We start from the raw sequence: 23,346 nt of genomic DNA, 5'->3' as shown, positions 1-23,346 counted from the left end.
AGCTGTTTCAGAAGCCCCAAGTAAAATCCTGCCCCCCTGGAAAGCAAGTGCAGGATTTCAGCAGGGTCCAGACTTCACCCCAGTTGTTAAAACAACAAAACCTAACGTGATGCAGTGTGCGGGCATGGGAACATAAGGCCAAGCTCTGCCTTTCTGTAGGAAAGCCTCAAAGGTACAATGGAAAAAAGAGAATGTGTCTTTTTGAGGGACCCCTGGAGCACTGCATCTGCATTAGTTTCATCCAAAAGGGGTCCGGTTTGTCCATCCAGACAGCCCTGCACGACAGGCACGGGCAGAAGAGCACCACGAGAGATTCACTTCAAAAGAGACTGACTTCAAAAGCTCCCTTCACGATCCAAAGCAAAATGCTAATATCCACACCACCCACATTCCTCCCTCCTTGGCTTGGGTCGGTTCCTGACCGGCTGCGGGGGCACAGCCGAGCAGGTACCGCAGAACCAGGGCAAAGGCAGAGCCACGCACACACCGGGGCTGATGCTGAGCATGCCGTTCTCAGGCTTTACAAAACTGATTAGCTCAATTTGCTTGGTTTTCACGACTCTTAAAATTTGTTTATACGCAGAAGGCCAATATTGCCATGCTTATTTGAATAATCCCCAAGTCAAATGAAGGAATGCTGCTTTTAGCCAAGTATCGGTGTCTCAAAGCAGTTCAACTGAGTAGTGCGGCTCCTCACTAGCATCACACACACGCATATGCCTCTGCAGCACAACACCTCGTTAGGTGGAAATAAGATTTTTATAGCAGCAGTGTTACTTCCGACTCGTATATAGATTGAATTCCCCAGGTTCATAAAGAGCTTCAATCCTTCCCCGACCTGAAGAGCAGCTGTGAGTAGGGCAGGACTTTGTCTGTCTGGGTTGAGAGGTTAATGGCTACTCCAATAGACACGTTTTTCAGTTAACTGCCAGGTCATTTTAGCAGATGATTTGCAGGTATTTTGCAACACTTGGAGATAACCCTGTGGAGTACTTCTGTCTGAGCTTTTTCTCTGTGTTTCTTTTTATTTTTTTTTTTAAACATTGCATCAGATAAACCAGAGAAAGCAGGCAGGTGAGACCTCCCTGGACTGATTCACACACTGCCAGACTCCACCATTTCAATTTCCAAACACAAACTTCTCCAAAATAACATCAAATGGATTTCCGTGCTTGTCAAAATTATTTCAAAATCCTACCCGTAAAAAGCTTTAATCTCTCAAATATCTCAAGACATGCAGCAGCCAGCCAGTTTTGATCATCACAGCAGAGTTTCAGAGTTCACACCTTCAGCAAACATGAAAATGATGCTGGAATGATCAAGCTCCTGTGTTACTTAAGAAAACAGAGGTCTTCATTCCTACCTGAGATTTCATCCACTTAAACTACAGAAATCATTAGACTGAGAAAGGAATAGTTCGTGTCACCTATTTTTCTGTTCTGAACACACTCTTTATCTAGTCTAACAAAACAACTTTGTCAAGCTTTGTGCTCCAAGACGAGTTCTTATCTTCTGCTACCAGATAAAGAGCTAAAGAGCTACCGGTTCAGACAGTGACCATGCAACCACCTGCACCTTAATCCAAATGTTTTTCTTTAAGGTCACAAACCAACTGCCTGTTTTTTCTGCAAGTCCTCACAGGACATGGAAACAGCATTTATGAGCTACCTTACCACACTAGCTGCCCCCCAGCATTTTGGAAGAACCAGGAGCGGCTGGCTTGTCAGGTGACACACCGCAGTAAATTCAGTCGGCTCAGTTAATATCACTTTCATTTTCCTGAAGCAAAAAGGACCTCAAGCCTGCAAACGCAAGGGAGAGCACGGCTCGCTCCCCTGAGGCCCTGCTGCACGCTATGACAACTTATAGTAAAACAAGCGCTGCCAGGATTATGCCACTATTTGACTGTTATCTTTTTTTAATACAACCATCCAAAAAGAAGCATCTCCCAAAGTGTCATTTTACATACCTAATACTTTAAACTATTTTTTTCACAGAAGGAATACAAATATTCATTTTAGGTTGCAGAGAGAGGCAGCAAGGAATGCATCTGGTTAAACCTTTCAAAGTCAACAGAAGTATGGGATCAGGTCCACAGTAAACTTTACAGAGTGGCACCTGCAGAGGAAATTACTCATTGCATGATTGATGCCACAATTAGAGGGATAAAATGTAATTCCACGATAAAAAGGCAACTGAGCAGAAAAAGAATAATATCCTAAGAGCATGTATGCACTCATATAGAAGTATACATCGGATGATAGCGAACAGCCTTCACACACACACAGAGACGCAAATTCTCTGAGGAAGTTAGTGGGGTACAGTACCTCTTCCTCTCCAGTCCTCTCCTCCCCTGCAACACCACTGATTCTGGGGCTGCATTTGGCCAGCGTCTGCCCCTAGCACTACTAAAGCAACTTCAGTGCAATTAGCCACGTTACACAGCTATTACACAGCCATAACTCATTGCTTTCAGAGTTGCCGTTTCCCACAGGAACACACGCCAGCAATGCAAACCAGCGCAGCTCTGCCAGCGTCTCATCCACCCGGGCCACACCAGCAGAGAACTGGTCCGAGGCCTAAGGATCTACCAGCCAAACCTCCCAGTATGCAGAAAGGAATAAACAATTTTTGTTGCTAAAAACCCCACAGATACCAAATCTCAACTGTTCTTTTTTTTTTTCTTCTTCTTTTTTTAGGAGGGAAAAAAAGAAACCAAAACCAAGAGGGAGGGGAGATGGCATTTTGGATGCATGTGCATTCCCTACATCTTTGCAAGTTACATCATTTATTACCTCTATGCAACCACATCAGAAAAGCTTCAGCCAAGCACCACCTCAACTGAGGGCGCATACTACCCTTCCACGCACACTCATATTTATTTACCCTTGTGATCCACGTTTACTAAACAACTTCATTGCACCACTTCAATCCACAGCACATGGGCTTGATACATTTTTGTGGTCCCTCCCAAAAAATTTCACGGGTAAACCGCTGCTTCAGGAAACTGAAAGCTGTGCACTGAACTGCAAGTGGGATATTTCTGCCCGTGCCCCCATACTGGTCTGACAAGCAGGTTTACACGCTTTAAGATCCTCAAACACTTGCTTACCTGAGACTGACACTTTCATAAGGGCTTCCAAGGGTCTGTTGTTGTCCAGATCACGACTGAGTTTGAGCTCCCCAGTGGCAGAGTCCAAAAGGAGCAAGTTTAATTCATTGCCTTGCACAAAGGTGTAGGCCAGGCTGTCAGACACATCGGGATCATGAGCTGGGATCTTGCCAATCACGCCGGAGGGGAAGCTGTTGGACTTGTTGGTCACGTAGTTATTGAAGAGGATCTGGAAGTCCTGCAGCACCGGTGGGTTATCATTCTGGTCCAGGAGGCGGATGTGCACTGTCGCTCGGCTCACAAGAGGGGCTGAAGTGGCCTGCACCACGATCACATACTCCGTCCGGCTCTCGTAATCCAGATCCATCAGGGCTGTGAGGTCTCCGTTGAGCAAGTCTAGTTGGAAGACCTCGGGGATGTTCCCCTCTACAATCTGGTACATGATCTGTGCATTGGTCCCCTCATCAGGGTCAGCTGCACTGATTCGTGCCACAATAGAGCCCACGGGGCTGTTCTCCTCCACAAAGATGTCAAATTCGTCCTTCTCAAAGACAGGGGGATTGTCGTTGATGTCCAGCACAGTCACCTGGATATCCACAGAGGCTTTCAGTGGTGGGCTGCCCCTGTCCACAGCAAAGGCTCGCAGGCTGTAGACAGCCACGTTCTCGCGGTCCAGCTTGCGCAGTGTGCGTATCACTCCAGAAGTGGGTTCGATGTAGAAGTCTCCATCTCCATCGTCACCACCCTGGAATGTGTAGAGGAGACGGCCGTTGAGGCCCGAGTCACGGTCAGTGGCAGACAGCTGCAGGACACTGGTGGACAGCAGCACATCCTCAAAAACCGAGCCCTGGTAGCGGTCACGCAGGAAGCGGGGTGCGTTGTCATTGGCATCCAGGATGAGGATCTCGACGTAGGTGGTATCCGATTTCTGGGGGATGCCGTTGTCATGGGCTGTAATGGCCAACGTGTAGGAGGCCTGGTCCTCGTAGTCCAGCTCCATCAGGGTGGTGATGGTGCCTGTGTCAGGGTCGATGCGGAACTGGGGGATGTTATCGTCCAAAATGTACGTGATTCTCGCATTCTCCCCCGTGTCTTCATCGGTGGCACTGATGGTGACAATGGAGGTGCCAATAGGCTTGTCCTCGCTGACACTCACTGTATAGTGGGAGCTCTGGAAGACTGGGCGGTGTGTGTTAGCATCCGTGACGTTGATGAAGACCTGGACGGTGTCAAAGCGAGTGCCATCAGAGGCAGTGACTGTGAGCACATACTGCCTTTCCTGCTTGTAATCCAGGGGCAAGGCCAGCGTGATCAGCCCCCCTCCGCTCTGACTGGTGATGGCAAAACGGTTCCTGGTGTTGCCACTGGTGATCTGGTAAGTCACAACGCTGTTAACGTCCCTATCCACTGCTGTCAGGGTCAGGACACTGCTGCCCACAGCCGCGTCCTCATTCAGTCTGAGGTGATATACCTTCTCCGTGAAGGTGGGGTTGTTGTCATTCACATCCAAGACAGTGATGGACACGCTGGCTGAGGAGGTCATGACAGGCACGCCATGGTCCCTGGCCTCCACCCCAAAGTGATAGTTCTCCACAGTCTCTCGGTCCAGCTCTGCAGCCACCGTGATCCACCCTGTGCTGTTGTTGATCTGAAAAGGGAAGCCAGAGTCACCTGCTACAGGGGCACCTCCGGTGGACGATGCCATCTCTATGAGTTTGTACTCCAGGCGGGCATTCTCCCCAGAGTCAGCATCCACTGCCTGGATGTGCAGCACCGAGTAGCCCAGAGGAACGTTCTCCAGCACCGTGGCCTGGAAGGGAGTGCTCACAAAGATGGGGGCATTGTCATTCACGTCCACCACCTGTACCGACACCATGCCAGTGGAGTTGATCAAGGGAGGCCTGCCCCCATCCTGGGCTTTGATCCGGAGCGTGTACTCCCGAATAGTCTCATAATCCAGAGGGTTGATCAAGTCAATGGCGCCAGAGAAAGAGTGGATGTAGAACTGGCCTTTCAGGTTGCCGCTCACAATGCTGTAGTGCACCTGGGCATTGCTGCCCCGGTCCCTATCTGTGGCCTGTACCTGCAGTATCTGGCTGTTCACCGGGGCATCCTCTGGCACCTGGACCAGGTAGCGCTTCTCGCTGAACTGGGGGTAGTTGTCGTTCTCGTCCTCTACAGTGATGTGCACCATAGCGGTGGCGCTGCGTGGTCCTGGATCCTTGCCCTGGTCGTTGGCCTCCACCACCAGGTGGTACTCGGAGACCTCCTCACGGTCCACCGGGGCTCGGGTCCTCACAACCCCAGAGCGCGGATCGATCTCAAAGACCCCGTCACCGGCTCCCGGCTCCAGCAGGCGGTAAAGCATGTTGGCGTTGGCTGGGGCGTCGCCGTCGGTGGCACGGATGGTCAGCACCTCGTAACCCACCTCCAGGTTCTCCCGGATGCTCTCCCGGTACTCAGGCTGCTCGAACACCGGCTCATGGTCGTTGGTGTCGCTCACGGTCACCGTCAGATAGGTGGTGGCCGAGCGGCGGCGCGGGGAGCCGTGGTCGGAGGCCGTCACCTTCAGCACGTGGGTGTCCTTCGTCTCCCGATCAAGGCTGCGGGTGGTGACCACGCTGCCCGTCTGGGCGTCGATGGAGAAGTAGTCGTTGGAGCGCTCATCGAAGAGTGCCTCCATGGAGTACGCCAGCCGGCCGGCCTCCCCCTCGTCGGGGTCCTGGGCCCGCAGCACGATGACGGCCGTGCCGGCCGGCTCGTTCTCGGGGATGGAGACCTGGTAGCTGGGCAGCTGGAACTGCGGGGGGCTGTTGAGGCTCCGCGCCCGCCGCGCCCCGCGCCGCCCGCCGCTCCCCTCCCGCGGCGGCGGGGCGCAGCCGGCGGCGGCTCCGCGGGGCTCGGGGGCCGCCCGCTGCCGGGCGCGCCGCGGCCAGGGCCCTCCGCCGCGGGGCCCGCGGGGCTCACCGGGCGACGCGCGGCGCAGCGCGGCCCCCGCCGCCCTCAGGCGCCCGGCGGGCGGCAGCGCCGGTGGCTCGGCGGCGGCAGCGGCGGCGCGGCAACCCGCGGCCCCCGGGGGCAGGTGGAGGAGCGGGGCGGCGCGGGGCGGCCGCAGCTCCCCGCCGCCCGCCGGCGCCAGGGCGCAGAGCAGCGCGGCCCAGGACACGCAGGCGGCGGCGGACAGCCGCAGCATCTCCGGAGCTCAGCGGGCAGCGATGCCGGGCAGAGGGCTGCCGCACAATCCATCCACCCGCCGGGCTGCCCGCCCGCCCTCATCCATCAGCCGCCGGCTCGGCTCCCCCGCCCCCGCCGCCCGGGCGCCGCCGGCCCTGAGCCCCGCGCCCCGTCCCCGGGCAGCGGGCTGGAGAGCTCCAACTTTTCCACCTTAAACTTTGAAGTGAGTTCAAAATGGCTCCTCTCCTCCTCCTCCTCCTCCTCCGCCCGCAGCCGCTCCCGAGAGGGCGATTAGCATAAACCTGCTGCTCGTCTCCTTCGCCAAATAGAAAAAAAAAAAGAAAAAAAAAGAAATACCGAAGCCCCCCCGCCCCCCCCGCGACGGGCCCGGCCCACGGGCGGCGCGGTCCCGCGTGGCTGCGACGCGGCGGAGCCGCCCCGCCCCGTCCCGTCCCGTCCCGTCCCGTCCCCGCCGCCCCGCTCCGCTCCGCTCGGTTCCGCGGCGGCGCTGAGCGGCTCGGGCTGCGCGGAGCGCGGCGGGCGCTGCCCGGGGCGGGGTTTCCCGCCGGCCCCGCCCGGCCCCTCCCGGGCGGCGGCGGCGGGGGCCGGGCCGCGAACGGCCCCGCGGGGCTCCCGCCCCGCCACCCGGCGCCTCTCGGCGGCCGGCCCCGGCCCCGCGCCCCGGCAGAGCTGCCCGCCGCGGCGGGGGGCTGCGGGGGCCGCCGGCGGAGCAGGTCCCGGCTGGCGGAGCAGGTCCCGCCGCCGCGGCCCCGCCACCCCGCCGGCCCCGGCGCTCCGCGGGGCGGGCGGGCAGCGGGCAGGCGCCGCGGCTCCCGGCCGCTTCCCCGCGCAGCAGCCACCTGTCGTCTCAGATCCGCCGGCCGGAGCAAAGTTAAACTGGGTTTATTTATTTATTTGACTTCTTCCTGTGAAGGGGGAAAAAAATCCAGTAAAATTCGTTTTCCGGGCAAAATCAGCGTCGTCTGCCTGGCCGGGGGGCGGTGGGTGCTGCGGCCGTGCTCGGGCCGTGCTGCGGGCGGTGCGAGGCGGCAGGTAGGAGCTGGAGCCTCGAGTTAAGAGTCGTCTTGGGGGTAATTGCGAATCGCGACGTACAACACGCAAACCGAGGTAGTTTGTGGGAAGAAGCAAAGCCGAACCCCGCGTGTAAACGTTGCATTGGGGATTATAACGTCGATTGTACGACTTTATGCTAAATCCTGTATATCGGCTGACTTTTTTTTTTTTTTTTTTTTTTTTCCCTTTGTAACGTGAGCGCCGAAGCGGAGCGCCCCGGCGGAGCCTCCATCCCTGCGGCTGCAGTGGCCTCTGGCGGGCACAGCGCGGAGCAGCCGCGGGAGCTGCGCGCCTGGCGCAGGAGGTGCGGGCCGCCTGCCGCTGCTGACCCGCGGGGGGCTCCGCGGGCGCGGGCGATAAGGCGCCGGGGGCTGCCGGCTGGGCTTGTGCAAAACGTTTGTGCCCTGCAGGAGCTGGAAGGCAAACTGTCAGCGCGCTCCGGTGCTGTCACCGCGGGCTGCCCGGCACTTGCAAGGAGACTGAAAAAAACAGATTCAGTTGCTTTTTATCCCCGAGACTGCATTATTGCAAAGGGGGAGGGGACAGGGTGGGGGGACAGGGGACACCCACCCACCTGGATTATTGCCAGTAAGTCTGTCATGGAAAAAAACAAAACCACAAAAACCTGTATAAATTGCAGGTTTGGAAGATGTTTAGCTGATTCAGCTTTACTCAATTACATTATTTATTTTTTAAAAAAATGGAATTTGGAAGCTGAGTTGGCTTTTCAGATCCTCCGATGAAAATGATAGTTCATGAAAAGGAAGAGGAAAGAAATAGGTTAAAAATATTAACGTTAACCTCCCCTTTATCAAGTTTAAGCAAACGTAGTGATCTGGTTTATACTCCAGAAGTCAAGCAACTCACTCTATAGCTGCTTTAAATCACATCAATATTAACTTGAGATCTGCATAATAAAACCCTGGTTGAAGTTCATACTTTTCTCTACATTTTCCTGCTATGATGCTAATGCCCATGCTTTGAAAAATAAGCTTTTGTTACAAAATAATCCTTTTCTATGGCTTTTCAAAAGTGAGTTCCCAGTACATGTTTCCAGAGTTTTTATTAGATAAAATAGATCCACAAGAAAAGACAGTTTAAACTTTTTTTCTTCCCATTTTATTTGAACAAGAGGCAACATCCATGAGTCAGGAATCAGGAAAGGGAAGAAAAAGCATCTGTATGAAACCAGTTATGTGCATATTCCCGTTTGTATGTCTTGCCCTCTATTTTCCGTTATTTTTGTCATGTTTATCTGACATGTTTCACCGTTTTCTCATTAGTGGTATAATCCTTATTGTTCCTTTCATGCATTACACCACTTGTCATATACTATTACTGTAAAAATAGATTTCAAATGAAAAACGGTTAGTGTAGTATTGAAGGCTGACTCGTTGCCTTAGTGAAAAGAGGAGGTTATTTAACATATTGGCAATTCAAATCACTTTTCAGACGGAGGCAGCGGTAAGATGCCTCACACCTGTCCCTGTATCACTCCATCCAGGAACAGGGATTGCTGCTGGGTCAGAGGTCGGGGCCCGTGTGATCCATTTCTGCCACTGCTTCAGTGGGTCCAGAAGAGCTGGAGAAGACACCGGCAAAATCAAATGATTGGTAAAGGCAACTCAAGGTGGGGAGGAAAATCAGAATTACATCTCGTGTTTTAACTGGCAAGTTTGCAGTGAAGACTGATCCTTCTAAGAAAATCAGACACTCCCTTTGGGCCTGATTCTGCAGATTTTCAGGTGTAAGCTGCCCTTTTCTATAGAAGGAATCACAGTGACACCACCGTGATGAGTGTTGTCCATAAAAATATGCAAGTGGGCGAGGTTTTGCCTGACCCTTTGTTTCCTTGGTACCAATCGATGACATATTCATTTCACAGTTCAAAAAATGCTCTGTTTCAACTTGTCTGGGAGTGAAGTATTTCAAGTTTCTTTCCAAAGTGAATTTGAAACAAAACTGAGAAGCTAAAAAACCCCAACAAACCAGGATAGCATTGTTACCCAGCCCCGTTCAGTGTTCAGCTCTAAAAAAAAAATAATTAAACTTCAAGGTGTTTTCTTAAAACATGAAGTTTACAAGACCAGGGAAGAGACCAAGAATCATTCCTTAGTTGAAACTGTGCTGTGAGATTTGTAGCCCACAGGAAGAGTAATAATAGATCAGATAATGTTTTTAAGGTTGGGAATAAAATCATTCTGTGTAACATCCATCTCTGCAGAGGATGGATCTCTGGAAGGAGATGGAGCTTTTCTCATCTTGGCCCACTAGTACCTTGAGGAAAGACTTAAAAATTCATATGCAGAAGTGCAGTGTTACAAATAGTTCACTTTATTTTTTAGGAATGAGAGTGGTGAAAAGGTTTTTGTCATGGGGTTTGTGAAGTACATTGCAAAAAGGTGATATGCAGCGTGTCCCCCATCCCACAAACCAGTGGTTTTATCTTCTAAACTCTTTCTTAGGGGGAGGTTATGCATGAGAAGAAAAATTATCCTCAAATGTAGGCATCCATGCAACACTAACTATATCTTGTAGGGGATCTCAATATACATAGTTTTAACATAAATTGATATGTGTAACAAGTATTCATAACTGCATTTATTTACTTCCCAAATGCACCAGTGATCTATTCCCGCTAAAGCAATGCTTTGAGAAAATAATCTGAGAAACCACAACAGGCAGCAATAAAGCAGTCTTTAACCACACTATATTCTTCAACCTTCCAATTCTCCAGTGTCTGGAAAGAAACCAGAAGTTTTGTGCCACACATTAGAAGTGAACAAACTAGGTTCTGGAGGGGAATGTTATTTATCATCCATTATTTTAAATAGACTGACAACAAATTAGACATAAAAAATCCCAACACCCGTATAACAAATAACTTGCTAGTTTTTAGGCTGCCTGTGCTGGTTGCCGTTACATCCTACCCTTAAGGCTGGGTCTTTTCGTTGTCTGGCACCGCACATCAGCAGAGATCAGTCCTCTGTGATAAAGCCTAATAAAAAAAAGAGAGGGGCAAGCTAAGAGGAATTCCTTGATTTTGAAAGTGAGTCTTGCTGTGGTGGTGTTCCCTCCACCCGTGGCGTGAGGCAGGTGGGAGCCCTGGGCTGCTGCCGTGACTTGCCCCTGGTTCTCTGGGGCTGGGCACTGTGGGGGCCGGGGGGGCTCCATCTGCCCAAAGCACCCGCAGGAGACCTCGTCCCAGTGCAGTGTGCAGACTGGTCCAAGGACTTGAGCGAGTCCCACTGACACTCTAGCAAATTTAAATAGGATAAAACCAGGATTTTGGACAATTTCTCCAATCACTGCAGAAAGCAAGCACGATAGAGGCATTTGGACTTCCAGTCCCCATACGAATCTGCTCCACATCCAGCCCAAGAAAGTCAAATGAGCAAAAGTAATTTATTTTTTCATGTTTCATCTGAGTTTATTTTGAGAATAGAAGAATTAGTTCGAGCGCCATAAGCTGAAACTTGAACCTTCACCTATTGCAGGAACCACACGGGTCTGGAAACATTCCAGAAAATACTTTTATTGCTAACATTCATTACTCTTAAAGCCAAGAATGGATTCCAAAATGCTGGGATCCTTATTGCAGGAATGGTGTTCGAGGCTTCTCAGCTGTGTGTAACTTACCTTTTGTAGAAAGAGAAGGAACAGTTCAGAGCTCTTAGACAGCCAGTTTGTTGTAGCCAATTGTACTGTTGCTTCTTTTAAAATCCTCAGTGGAGATAGCAGCAGTTCAGTGTTGGAACTTGTTTATTTCCTCAGACTTAATACCATCCATTTATAATTTACCCTAAGGAGCTCAGCTCCACCCTTCTCAAACACTGCCTGTGAATTTCCTCACTTTAAATTGGTTTAGGTATTTTTTTCCCCTCCTCACTTACAATAGCTAAAGGCTCCACTAGTTACAACAGGCAAGTAGACAAACAAACCAGCAGAAGAGCAAATTTCATGCCCAAAAATTACACAGTGGCCAAGAGCAAATAAAAGCTGAATATGGTTTGACTTTTATTTATGGGAAAAGTGATACAAAGGCTAATGCATCAGAAATGTAGTTCTACAAACTAACAAGCTCTGCAGCAAATTCTGTAACAAACTAGTTTATAAAACCCCAGACTAATGATCCGGTTCAAGTAAGCAGAGTAGAAAGGCCAGGTCTATAGATTCATGTGATTTTCTTTTTAGATCTGTCCTATACATTAACAGGGGTACTGAGTGAAAAACAAACCCCTGGAAATTACCTTTTACTGCTTGTTTTGCAGGACTTGTCCTTTCTCTCTCACAGGGTTTCACCCTATGTCACACCAAGATTTAAAAAATCAGCTCTCATGGCTTTGCTCAAGAGATTCAGGTGAGTTTGCTGCCAGTCTGTTGTCAGCCCATCAAAACAAAGGGGAAGCAGGACAGGTTTCCTTGCTTTGCCAGCTTCTGGTACTTAATCAGGGGATTAGGGACTAATTAATAAGAAAAGAGTGCAAAAGGTAGACACATCTAGCTTGGCTAAGAGACAGGTTAGGGACTGGAGCGGGCTGGAGTCCAACCACACATTACAAATTTGTAAGGTGTATCAACCAAGGAGCAGTTACTGATGGTGGTACGAGAACATGAGGAACAAGGAGATGACACAGAAGATGAGTAAACTGAGTAGTTCAGATACTGATGGAGGTGTTGCTGGCTGTGGAGCAGCCTTCTGCAGGACTGCATGGCATGCTTACGGGGTAGGCGTGCTCTGCATTTACATGGGAGTATGGGGATGATGTTCTTGTACCGCTGTCTGTAACTGCTCCTTGGTCACTACACTTGGATGTTGTTGTTGTTACACTCCAGCCTGCTCTGGTTTCACCGCTAGTAATTCCTTAAGCTCTCTCTACTCTTTTGACATCCATTTAGTACTGAAACATTTCCCATAGATTTTAATGCCTCCAAAATGTTGTGGGGTTTTTGTTGGGTTTTTTTTTTCCCCTGGATTGCACTAGTATTTTTCTGAACTTGTTATGGTTTACACAGAGACAGGGTTAGTCTTTTTCCTCAAGTCTCCATTACTTTGTGCCTACCAGCACTAAGCACCATCTGCAATTATATTGCTTACTCGCTCAGCACCACAAGATTCTTCTTCACCTCTCCAGAAGCTGGTTAGATTTGATGTCATTAGAGTCAACAATCCTAGTTAGTTTTGTAACACCTGCACACTCAGTCACCTTTCTGTTCAGCTCTTCCCTGGCAGTGGGGCTTTGTAGCCTATTTTCCATGAGCTTGCTGTGGGCTCCTCGGACACAGCAACCTTTGCGCAGGAAAACCATTAAGGGAAACTCTTTCAACTGCTTATAAAAGAGTGTTCAAACACCTTCTAGTGGATGGACATGAAGGCAGAATGAAAGCAAGGAAAGCGTGACTTTGGTCTAGACCGTTCCTTTTCCAGAAGTTCAATTACATTCAAAGACAAGGTATTTCAGACTCTTAGGGAAGGAAGCACACCGCTGTAATGAAACACTTGCATGCAGGGGATTAGTTGACCTGCTGGAAAAATAAAAACATGCTGAAATGCTTAACTTGGGAATATGAAGTCAGTGTAAAAGGTCGCTCAGATAACGGTGGGGTTTGAGGCTTTTTGGCTGTCTCAGCAAAAACACCAAGAAGGTGATGTAGGTGTTTAGCATCTCTCTTAATCACTGTATTTTTTGCAGATGAGGTGTTACAGCTATCGCTGTTTCCTCCCTTTTCTTAGTGTTATTTCATATCTAGAGTTCAATGGAAAGATACAGTCTTGGTTTCTAGTCCTGGTCTGGAAGCACTCTGTGCACCACAATCACTTTTCAATTTTTCCCAAGAAGCCTAGGAATAATCATCTTTTTCTGTAGATGCCTTTTGTAACATATTTCTGAGCATTTGTCATCATTCCTGAGGCTTGGAACCTCTGAATATGAAAAAATAGAAAGTGTTTGAAAAAACAGTATACTAAATCACTTTAAAAAGCATCAGTGAGACTGCGATGGACCCCAGTTTAGGCTCTCCTGGGCTCTGGGACAGGTACAGAGAGACATCATGTCCTGCTGACATCCAGAGGGGTCTGGCCCAGAATGGTGGTGCAGGACCGGTGTGTTGCAGCAGTGCCACGCTCTCAGGCTGAGCTTTGCCCTGTGCCAGCTCACCCCCTTGGCCAGCTCGTGTCATGGACCATGCCCAGTGAGGAATTTGGATGGGGTTACCATCTGTATATCAGGAAAGGTAAAAGAGCTTTTCTCTGGATGCAAGCCATGCCATGCCAGATGGTGTCCATACCATACAGTACAGACCCTGCCTTGATTTGCTTCCCAGTCTAGATAAAGTGAAAAGGTAGGTTTCACTCAAAATGCTTGAAGCATACTGCATTTTCAAATGTTTTAACTGTCCACTTTTCTGCTCCTTTACTAGCTATATAGCACCAGTGCTCTTCCTTGGGGGGACTGGTTGTCCTGCCTCTCCAGCAGCCTTCACCGGGCTCACGTGACACTTATTAGCAGATCATGTCTCTGGTTGCTGGATTTCTTCAGGGATCACTCAGTATTGTTTCATAAAAGAGAGGAAGAGCACTTGCACTCTTAATGAATTTAATTGTCATCACTTGTCAGCTTTGTGCTCTGAGGTCTCGGTTAGGTAGCATAATTATCATTGTATTTATATATAGGTAATTATAATCTGGGAAACGGTCCAAATCCTGCTTTTTAAGTAAAATTGGTCAAACCTATTTGCAGCAACTGGAGCCCCTCTGTAGGCAGCAGTCTCACTGGCAGCACCGCAACGGCTGTGGGAGGCTGTGCCACATGGAAACAGGGGGAGCCACTTTCTTGCTCAGGTACAGCCAGGGGTCATTTCTTGTTCTGCCTGACATTCCCTGGAACACCCTTATCTTCAGATATTCTAGCCTGGAAGCTGTAGTCAGGAAACAGGACAAAAACAATCACCGGTGAGACAGGCTGGGGAGTGGGAAGGTCATTAGGCTCTCAGGCTTGTACTCCATCCCTAATGCCGCTGCCAGCCTGATTTTCCCTATACCAACAGGCACGGGTCCCAACATCCTCAAAGAAACGAGAGTCATACAAGGTGGTTTCTCATGCAGTGGCTTTGGTTTCAAATCCCACTGTCTCTCTTGCTGCAGGAATGGTTCCTGGACAAGCAGCACAGGCCTCTGCAGAGCCGAAGCGGCACCGGCACCATCAGTACCCTGCCTGTTTCTCCAGACCTGACCTACAACTATAAATGCTGTATTGGCGATTTCTTTGTCCTTAGGGGCAAAAAATACATTTTCCAGTGAAAAAAAATCCTCTGGGAATATCTCTAACCGTTCCCACTGGAGCGTGCAGCATCACCCCTAGCTGCTGTGCACCTTGTGCCATGTCATGTTAGGGCAATGCAGGGTGCCCTTGAGTTTTGCAGGCCATGGGCAAAGCATCAGGACTCCCACCATCATCTCCACTACTCCTCCAGGGAGCATTGCTGTAACATTAGAAAGTGCTAATCTCCATTTCCACCCACAGTGCAAAAAATGAAATATTTTCCGAACTACGAGGAGGCTGAGAGACTCAAAACTAAAAATATTCCTGCAGCTGCCACTGTCACTGATGAAATAGGTTCTCAAAATTGGCTTGTTCTGAAAATTTTAACCAGCAAACCATCCTGTCATCACAGGCAGGAGCAGAGAAGGGTCCTGGGTTAGTCACAGGGCATCATGGTGGGATGCTGGACTTCTCATGGGTGGATATCACAGGGAGCTAGTGGGCTGCTTCTTGGGAAAGGGGATGAAGGGAAGCCTTTGCTCTTTTTGTTTGGAAGAGGGAATTATCCTATTCTCCCTTTGCTTTCTCACCCATCTGTATGTTGCATATACCCTGCAGATGCCAAAGCATCTGGGAATAGTAGGGCTGCTGAAGGCATATTGCCCTGTACCTGCACCTTGCTCCAATACAACCAAGATCGCTCCCTGTCCTAATCCATGATCTCCATCTGTTGCATGGCCATATGACTCCCTTGGAAAGGCCTTGCCTTTCTCGTATGCTGTAACTGATCAGATGGTTTGTTCACCCCTAAGGCAGCATTTTTCTAAAATACAGAAGGGGTCAGCCTTGCTAATCCATTAGGTAGGAGCTTGGTGGCTGTTAGAGTACGTTCAGCTCTGCAGCATTTTTCTCCTGGTCCCGGGCAGTGGAGGGATGTGCTCTTTATTAGGTTTTCTGCTCACTACTTTGCGGAGTGTTTCTCTGCCTCACTTTCTTTGCTACTTCTGGTGAGCAACTGTGTGTTTTGATGAAGTTGCGCAAGTCTTCTCAGCCAAACTGCAGTACTGAATGCGTCTACCGCGAATGAGCTCAGAGCAAAATCTCTGCTTCTCTACCTTCCCTGTTATACTGACCTAGCTAATGGAGCCAAATTCATTCTGACCCAGGAAATCCTCTTAAATCATGGGAACAGCTGAAAGCTGAATTTGGCCTGCTGTGCACAGGGCCTGGGTCAGGGCCAGGACTACCGAGCCAGTGATGTGCCCTCACTGCAAAACAAGCTAACAGTATCCTGGGCTGCATTAGGCAAAGTACCGGCACCAGGGAGGTGATCCTTCTCCTCTGCTCAGCACTGCTAAGGCCACACCTGGAGTGTTGTGCCCAGTTTTGGGCTCCCCAGTACAAGAGAGACATGGACACACTGGAGAGAGTCCAGTGAAGGGCCACAAAGATGATGAAGGGGCTGGAGCGTTTCTCCTGGGAGGAAAGTCTGAAAGAGCTGGGACTGTTCAGCCTGGAGAAGAGAAGGCTCAGGGGGATCTTTACAGTATACAGAAATACCTGAAGGGAGGGTGCAGAGAGGATGGAGCCGGGCTCTTCTCAGTGGTGCCCAGTGACAGGACCAGAAACAATGGGCACAAAACGAAACGGAGGAGGTTCCCTCTGAACATCAAGGAAGCAGCTTTTCACTGTGAGCGTGACCAAGCACTGGCACAGGTTGCCCGGGGACGTTGTGGAGTCTCCATCCTTAAAGATATTCAAAAGTCATCTGGCCATGGGCCTGGGCAATCGGCACTAGGAGGTCCTACTGGAGCAGGGGATTGGACCAGATGACCTCCAGAGGTCCCTTCCAACCTCAGCCTTTCTGTGATTTTGTGTTTCAAAACAGAACAGTGAACAGCAGAGAAGGGAGACGATAAAACAGGGCAAGAAAGATGGAGCGAGGTGAACTACTGATTTACGGAGGCAGAACAGAAGAGAGGGATGAGACTGCCAAGAGGGATCACCAGTTAGCGTTTCCTGACTCTGGCCCTGTCTGAAACCAGTGCCTCTGAGGACTCACTGAGATACAATGCTGCAGTAGAAAGTGGCTGAAAACTGAAAAATGGCAATAATCTCATAGCTTGGCAGGATTCCTACCTGGTACTAAGCTTCTCAGGATGGTTGTCGGTAGTTTGTAGTCAGCCTGTGCCAAGCCAGCCCATCCTCCTGCAATACCAAGCCAGTGAAACCTGGAAGTACCAGGAGAGCTGCCCAGCATCTGCCCTGTCCCTGTGCTTCATCACCTGGGCATGGGCACAGAGGCTTCCTGTGCAGAGGTGATGGCGGGGTGACCCAAGAGATGTGCCTCTGAATTGGGCATTTTTCAGAGGTGTTTCCTCTCCCTTTAGCGTCTGAGTCCCAGCAACTGGAACTGCTTCAGGGCACAAGCTTGCAGCACCGCGGTGCTTGATCAGAAGCAGCTGGCACGTCGAACACACACAGCGCCGGGCGGACCAGCCCGGCAGGCCTCACTGGCAGTGTTCATTTAGGTTGCTGAACTATCCGCTGACAGTTTTGCTATGTGAGATATGCTGGGATGTGACGATCAGCTGACACGTCTGCTGGCAGGTCTGAGCCCAGCCTCCTTGCTTGGGCTGGATTGCCACCCTATTACTGTTAACAGCACTGTCATTGCAAGAGTTTGTCTGGCACCCATCAGCATATCCGAGAGCCATATAGACCTGTCTTCTTGCTGTTGGTACTGCCAGAGGCTGGCCATGCGGTGAGGACCGTGCCTGCAGGTTGGGTGGCCGTGGCAGCGGCTGCCCGGCATCTCTCATGCTGAGCCCAGCGAGCACTGGTGCTCACCATGGACCACGTTCAGGGTTTCAGTGCTGTGGGAGCGTTGACTGCCCTCGGACACAGCCTGACCGAGGGATGCAGGCAGACAGGACCCTCCAACGGGTCAGTGTCTGCAGCCGGCATGGGCTTTGCCTGCATTTGCGGGAACAGAGCGGGCAGCCTGAGTCACACTGAGTCTGATAAAGGAAAGTCATCTCAAAATGAGTACAAATGTAAAGTGTTGCTGATTTTATAAATGGTTCCTACTAATTATTCACAGGAAACCACACAGACAGACGAAATTAAATGAACATTAGTGCCTTTGCAAAGTCAAGCTCTCAAGAGTATGCCAGAATTAAGGTGACCTATGCAGTCACCTTAAGTACATGTGTTATGGGAATATGTTGCACTTTCCTCATGTAGCACTTGTTGTACACTATGGACTTATAATGGAAAAGATTTTAGCCCTTTTTCACATTTAGTTGAGGCTTTTCTGGCTATCTTCCTCTTTTCCTACCTTACAGATAAACAGCTCCTGCCGAGGTGTGAAATGTGATCTAGTGGGAGATGAGATGTGCTCCAGCAAATGCTTAGTAGCCTTTGCAGTTTTTCCTCAAATTTGGAAGGTACTGGATGTGAGGATACATAAAAATCAAGAATAAGCAGCCCAAAGGGCTTCTTGGCTTGTTACCCTGTCTCGTGTCCTGCAGGCAGAGCAGTAAATTCTGCAAATTCCACCTGCCATTTTACTGTCCAGTTTGGGGCTATTCTGAAACTCTTTTGAACTGCTGAAGTAGTTCTCATCCGTATTACTTTGGACAGCTGTGCATAGTTGACCAATTTTACCCATATCCCCAAAGGCCTATTATTCACCTTCCTTTGCAGATTTTTTTAGAAATTGGTTGCTCAGAGCAGTCACAGCACATGTCAGTGTAGGACTCCAGCTGAGAGTCCCCTTCCTTGTGAATATTGCTGGTATGTTCCTGTTCTTGCCAGTTGCTTCACCACATGAAGACACCCTCCCTTAATCCATGGCAGCTACTTTATGAGCTGCTGTTGAAGGATTTCCCCAACACCTTTTGAAAATCAAGCTGACTGTATCTGTTGGATTTTGCTTGTCTGTTGACACTTGCTTGCTGATGCTTTCAAGGAAATCTTAGATATGTGAGTCATGACTGCTGACGCTAACTGTGATTAATATATCATATTTATTCACATACCCACACCACTAATCCCTTCCAATAGTTTCTTGACCCGACTGTGGAATGGGGAAAAAACCTGGAGTCCCTAGGTGATAGTAATAGCTTAAAGAATTTTTCTTGTTTCTGTATATATTCTTATTGAAAAAGACTGCCTGCCTCCCACCAAAGAAAAACTGGGAATCATGCAATTCATCCTTCAGCCACCAGGTAGAGGCAAAACCCATTGAAAAATAGCTACCCAGGTGATAATGTAACAGTATTTCCAAAATACTGGTCTGATTGACATCAAATGAAAGCTTCTGGCCAATCTGTCTTCATGGTTCTTAAAATAGGTCTGGCCAAATTCAAATATAATAATTAATTTTGAATCTCATTAGTTCTGTAGCCAATTAGTTAATTAGAAAGCAGTTGCAGACAATCGGTATGAAGCATACTCTAATTATCTCTTCCAACCCAACGCATGAAAAATTAATCATGGTTGAATTGCTCTGCCTTTTAAGACAATGATAAAAACACTGGAGCAAGAGTTAGATCTCTCAAAGAGCATCCAGTGAAGTTCTTTAGAAGGAAGTTTTTTCTTTTTGTAGGAAGACTTCATATTTGCCAGTTAAGAGTTTTCTGAATCACAGACACTTCAAGTCTGGCCTTATGAAAAGAGGCATTAAAATAAAAGGGCCAAATCTTAGCACCAAAATTCAAAGGTATTAAACGCTAAATATGCACAACAGTATATTATATTCATGGTCTTTTCATGTGTTTTTGGGGGTTACTTACAACAAGGAGAAACATAAACAAATCTAAGTTATTGGGCTACCAAGAATAAAATTTACATCTATCATTTATTCTCTGTACAGGAGCAGCATCAGTCCTGATCTTTCAAACACATAAATCTTTTCTTGACCTTATGTTTCAGCTGTACCTATTATTATTTGCATTGCAGCAGCTCAATGAAGCCCTTCCTGTGGATCAGGACCCTATTATGCCACAGACTGCACGTATAAGTTGGAATGGGACTACTCATAACCCATGTCTGCCTTGGAGGAGCAGAGTTGTAGATTTTCAGCTCTCCATCATAATTACAATGTACAGAACTGCTTAATCACCAGTCAAAAAAACCCGAACACAAACCCCAAAACCTTTGAATGCACTTTCAAGTAGAAGTGTTTGAAAACCTTGAGAGTCTATTAAAACTGCAGTTAAAGTACATCAATATTTCAATTTGGCAAAGCTGGTAGATGTTTTAAGATCTTTTTCAGATGTCATCAGTTTTTGAGCTTAGAAATACTGTATGAAGAAAAATGAAGTGATACGCTTGATGGTTTCCTAAAATCTACCAGAGGAGCAGGATTTGATACATGAAAAATAATGTCTCAGATGATTTATTTTATATGAATATAACTGAATACAAATGACTGGCATTTTATTATAAATAAGTAATATAAGATGACACCTTTTGGATAGTCTCAAGGGCCCTGGGCAGAGGGTGCTGTCAAGGGGGAGCAGTAGAATGCATCTCCCACTGTCCCCTGGCACTGAGGAGGCAAATTTCCCTGCCTCCCCTTGCAGCACTGCTGAGGCTCAGGAGGGGAGGGCACCGCTCAGCTGGCTGCTGGTGGTACGGAATGTCTCCCTGCTGACAGGGCTTTATTGTAAAGATTTCATGTCACCCAACCTATTTGCTGGTTTTACCATGCAAAAAACTCAAAAGACATCCAACTACATCAGGATGGGTTTTGGCTATACGTGCCAGGAAACTTCTTTCAGCAACTCAAAATCCATAGCCTAGACACTCCTTGGGTCACTCCTTCCCTTTTCCCAGAATCAGTCCAGAAAAAAAAAAATCATTAGTTGGCAAGCTTTTGCCTGAAAATGTCATCTCTCAACCCTGCAGAGCAGAGGGTGTAAATGCTGAGCCCAGTCCCACATCTGGACAGTGCTGTAGGATACCCTGGGGATGGGGACATGGGACATGGAGATGTGGCTATACCAGCCAGGTGCTGCTGTGGGAGGTCCCAGTGTGGCCACACAACACCCTCTCTGCCATCCAAGCATGGCAGGCAGCACTGGGAGAGCTGTGGTGTGGCAGCACGCTGGTGGCACTCAGCAGGCTGACACTCCTATTGAAAAGCAGCCTCTGGCTTTTTCGCCATGCCATCCTCCTGCTGCCAGAGATCCCTGAAAGCCTGGCGTCTGGCACTTACTGAGGTCTGGACACTTTTCCGCAGCGCAGTGTGGTGTTTTGGTCTGAAGCCCCAGGGCTGGGCCTTTAAATGCATTTTATTCCATTTGCTGGTGGTCACTCTGACATCCAGCCGTGCCTTGCAGGGCGAGACCAGCCTGTGGGTCAGCCCTGCCAGTATCCTCACTGTGACATCTTTACAGCAGTCATTTCATGTGTTGCAGCTATTTTTCCATCGTCTGAGAGCTACAAAAGAAAAGTGTAAACTTCTTTTTTGTCTGATTCCTTAACAGGAATAAAGCAGAGGGCCCTGTGAGCCAGCAGCGAGCCAGCAATGCCAGGTGGAGCGGGAGGACCACGGGGCAGGAGTCGAGTGTTAGCCAGCATGAGGAGCAGAGCTGGTAGGGCACTGGTCTGCCCAGACCAGCTCTGAAGAGCATGCTTCTTTAATTTCAGCTTTTATTGAATATTTAGTAATGAAAAAATAATATCTGGCATCTAACAATATCCCCAGGATAAGGATGCTGCTTCAGACATGGCATAGTGGTGCAGGCCAAGGCTTGAGTGAAGATCAGCGTGGGGGATCCCAGGTCTTGGAGCGATGTGATTGTATCTGGTGTTGAGCTCTCTTCTGTGCAAGTTTCATTACGTCTCAGAGGAAACCCCTTCCTTCTCAAACTGGAAGAGGGACCACTAGCACTTGCTTCTCCTGACAAGAGCAGGGAGCTCTGCTTTTCGAGGGAGACAGCTGAAAGACCCTTTTTGTCTGATAGAGTCAGCGATGAGATGATGTGATTTACCACTAACAGCTGAAATTCGATTAGATCCAGTAGCAGTATGATCCAGCACTTTGAGGCTTTGATCAAAGCACAGGGAGGCTTAATCCGTCTTCCCCGATGAAGGAGAGGGGTGAACACATGATGATGATGAGGAGGACAAGGAAGAAAATAGTTCTTGGGGAGTAGGAGCCATTTTTGGGAGAGCTTGGGAGTTGGAGGGAACACTCAAGGTCCTTGACAGGCAAGGAGCAAGGTGAACAGTGAGGCTGGTCCTGGCTCCCTGGGGAATTTCAGCAATGAGGCTTCTGAGGGGTGGTGGGCCTGGAGGAAGGGTGATAGAATAATAACAGCGGTGTAAAGGAAAGGCAGCTCAGAGGAAAGACCAGTAGGATATATTTTTCCTTCCATTTTTCTGGACTGACAAGATGAACTGAGCCTCAGGAAAAGATGTGATCAGCCTGAGTACTTGCTGTCTGAAGCGGACACAGCCCAGAACAGGAGCTGTGACACAAAGTGCCAGCTGTGGTACCCTGTGCGTGGGGAGGCCCAGCATGGCCCGGGGGCCAGGCTGGGTAAGTCCCAGCTATGCAGCTTCATGTAAAAACCCTCTTTTTAAGCCCCTGAGTACGACAGCTAGGGGTGAGGCTCCTGTTGCTGGCAGCTGCCAGGTTAACGACGTGGGTAAGAGATGACAACTGCCTTCACTCCCTTAGAATCACAGAATGGTTTGCATTGGAAGGGACCTGCAAAGGTCGCTTAGTTCAAACAACCTGCCACAGACAGGAGCATCTATCATTAGATCAGGTTGTGCTCAAAGTCCTGTCCGACCTGACCTTGAACACTTCAATGATGGTGAACTACCCTTGCTCTGCTAAGATGAGCTTTGCATGCCCAGAGGGCATGTGGGTCACAACAGGCCATCCTGCTTCATAAAAATGGGTGGCTGTCCATCTGCTCACTGTAGGTAAGTTTTTTCATGTGTAGCTAAATCAGGATTCTTACCATAGATGCCCAAATGAGCCGGATAGATGGACCAGGTAGTTACTGTGCAGCTGTCAAGTACGGCTTGTGGAGTGTTTCACAACTTACAGCGGCTGCAGCCCCGCTCCTTTCCTTTCTGTCTGACTTCGAAAGAACTGTGGTGATGCTTCTGAGCTCCACAACATCCAGCAATCCTTCAGTGACCAGAAATAACACATTATTTCCCTGCTTCACCTGAACTGTTTGCTAGGGGTGGACCTTCTAAAAGGCAAGTGAAAGTAAGAAGGCAAGAAAAGTTACTTGGCTGAGTAAAAAAACAGGCTGGATGACAGACCCCAAAGAGTGGTGAGCGGAGTTACATCCCGCTGGCGGCCGGTCACAGCTGGTGTCCCCAGGGCTCCGTGCTGGGGCCAGCCCTGCTTAATGCCTTTATCAATGACCTGGGCGAGGGCACCGAGCGCACCCTCGGCCAGTTTGCAGGTGGCACCGAGCTGGGGGCAGCGCTGATCTGCTGGGGGGCAGGAGGCTCTGCAGAGGGGTCTGGGCAGGCCGGGCCGATGGGCCGAGGCCACTTGTAGGAGGTTCAACAGGGCTCAGTGCCGGGTCCTGCCCCTGGGTCACACCAGCCCCACGCAGCGCGACAGGCTGGGGCAGAGCGGCTGGAAAGGTGCCCAGCGGAAAATGACCTGGGGATGTTCGTCAACAGCCAGCTGAACGTAAGCCAGCAGCGTGCCCAGGGGCCCAAGAAAGCCAATAGCAT

General features: G+C 49.4%; 1 protein-coding gene and 1 long non-coding RNA gene across 7 annotated transcripts in view; one reads left to right on the top strand and one right to left on the bottom strand.

The window, feature by feature from the left end:
* CELSR1 (cadherin EGF LAG seven-pass G-type receptor 1) overlaps positions 1-5,953 on the bottom strand; it is a 176,632-nt gene extending 170,679 nt beyond the window's left edge. For all 6 annotated transcript variants that reach the window (XM_055711224.1, XM_055711227.1, XM_055711229.1 and 3 more), the window contains exon 1: positions 3,113-5,953. In XM_055711224.1, the coding sequence (XP_055567199.1) occupies positions 3,113-5,795 (2,683 nt within the window). In that variant the 5' untranslated portion in view covers positions 5,796-5,953. The remainder of the gene's footprint in view (positions 1-3,112) is intronic.
* Positions 5,954-7,154: 1,201 nt separating this feature from the next.
* On the top strand, positions 7,155-14,715 carry LOC114017857 (uncharacterized). Its single transcript, XR_003563142.2, has 4 exons — positions 7,155-7,339; positions 8,865-8,974; positions 11,632-11,720; positions 14,505-14,715. It is a non-coding gene; the product is annotated as an uncharacterized LOC114017857 (long non-coding RNA).
* Positions 14,716-23,346: the final 8,631 nt, after the last annotated feature.

Source organism: Falco cherrug, chromosome 5 (assembly GCF_023634085.1).
Source record: "Falco cherrug isolate bFalChe1 chromosome 5, bFalChe1.pri, whole genome shotgun sequence".
In the NCBI taxonomy this organism is placed as follows: Eukaryota; Metazoa; Chordata; class Aves; order Falconiformes; family Falconidae; genus Falco; species Falco cherrug.
Note: the sequence above shows the minus strand (reverse complement) of the source record. Positions and strands in the feature narration are given on the sequence as shown.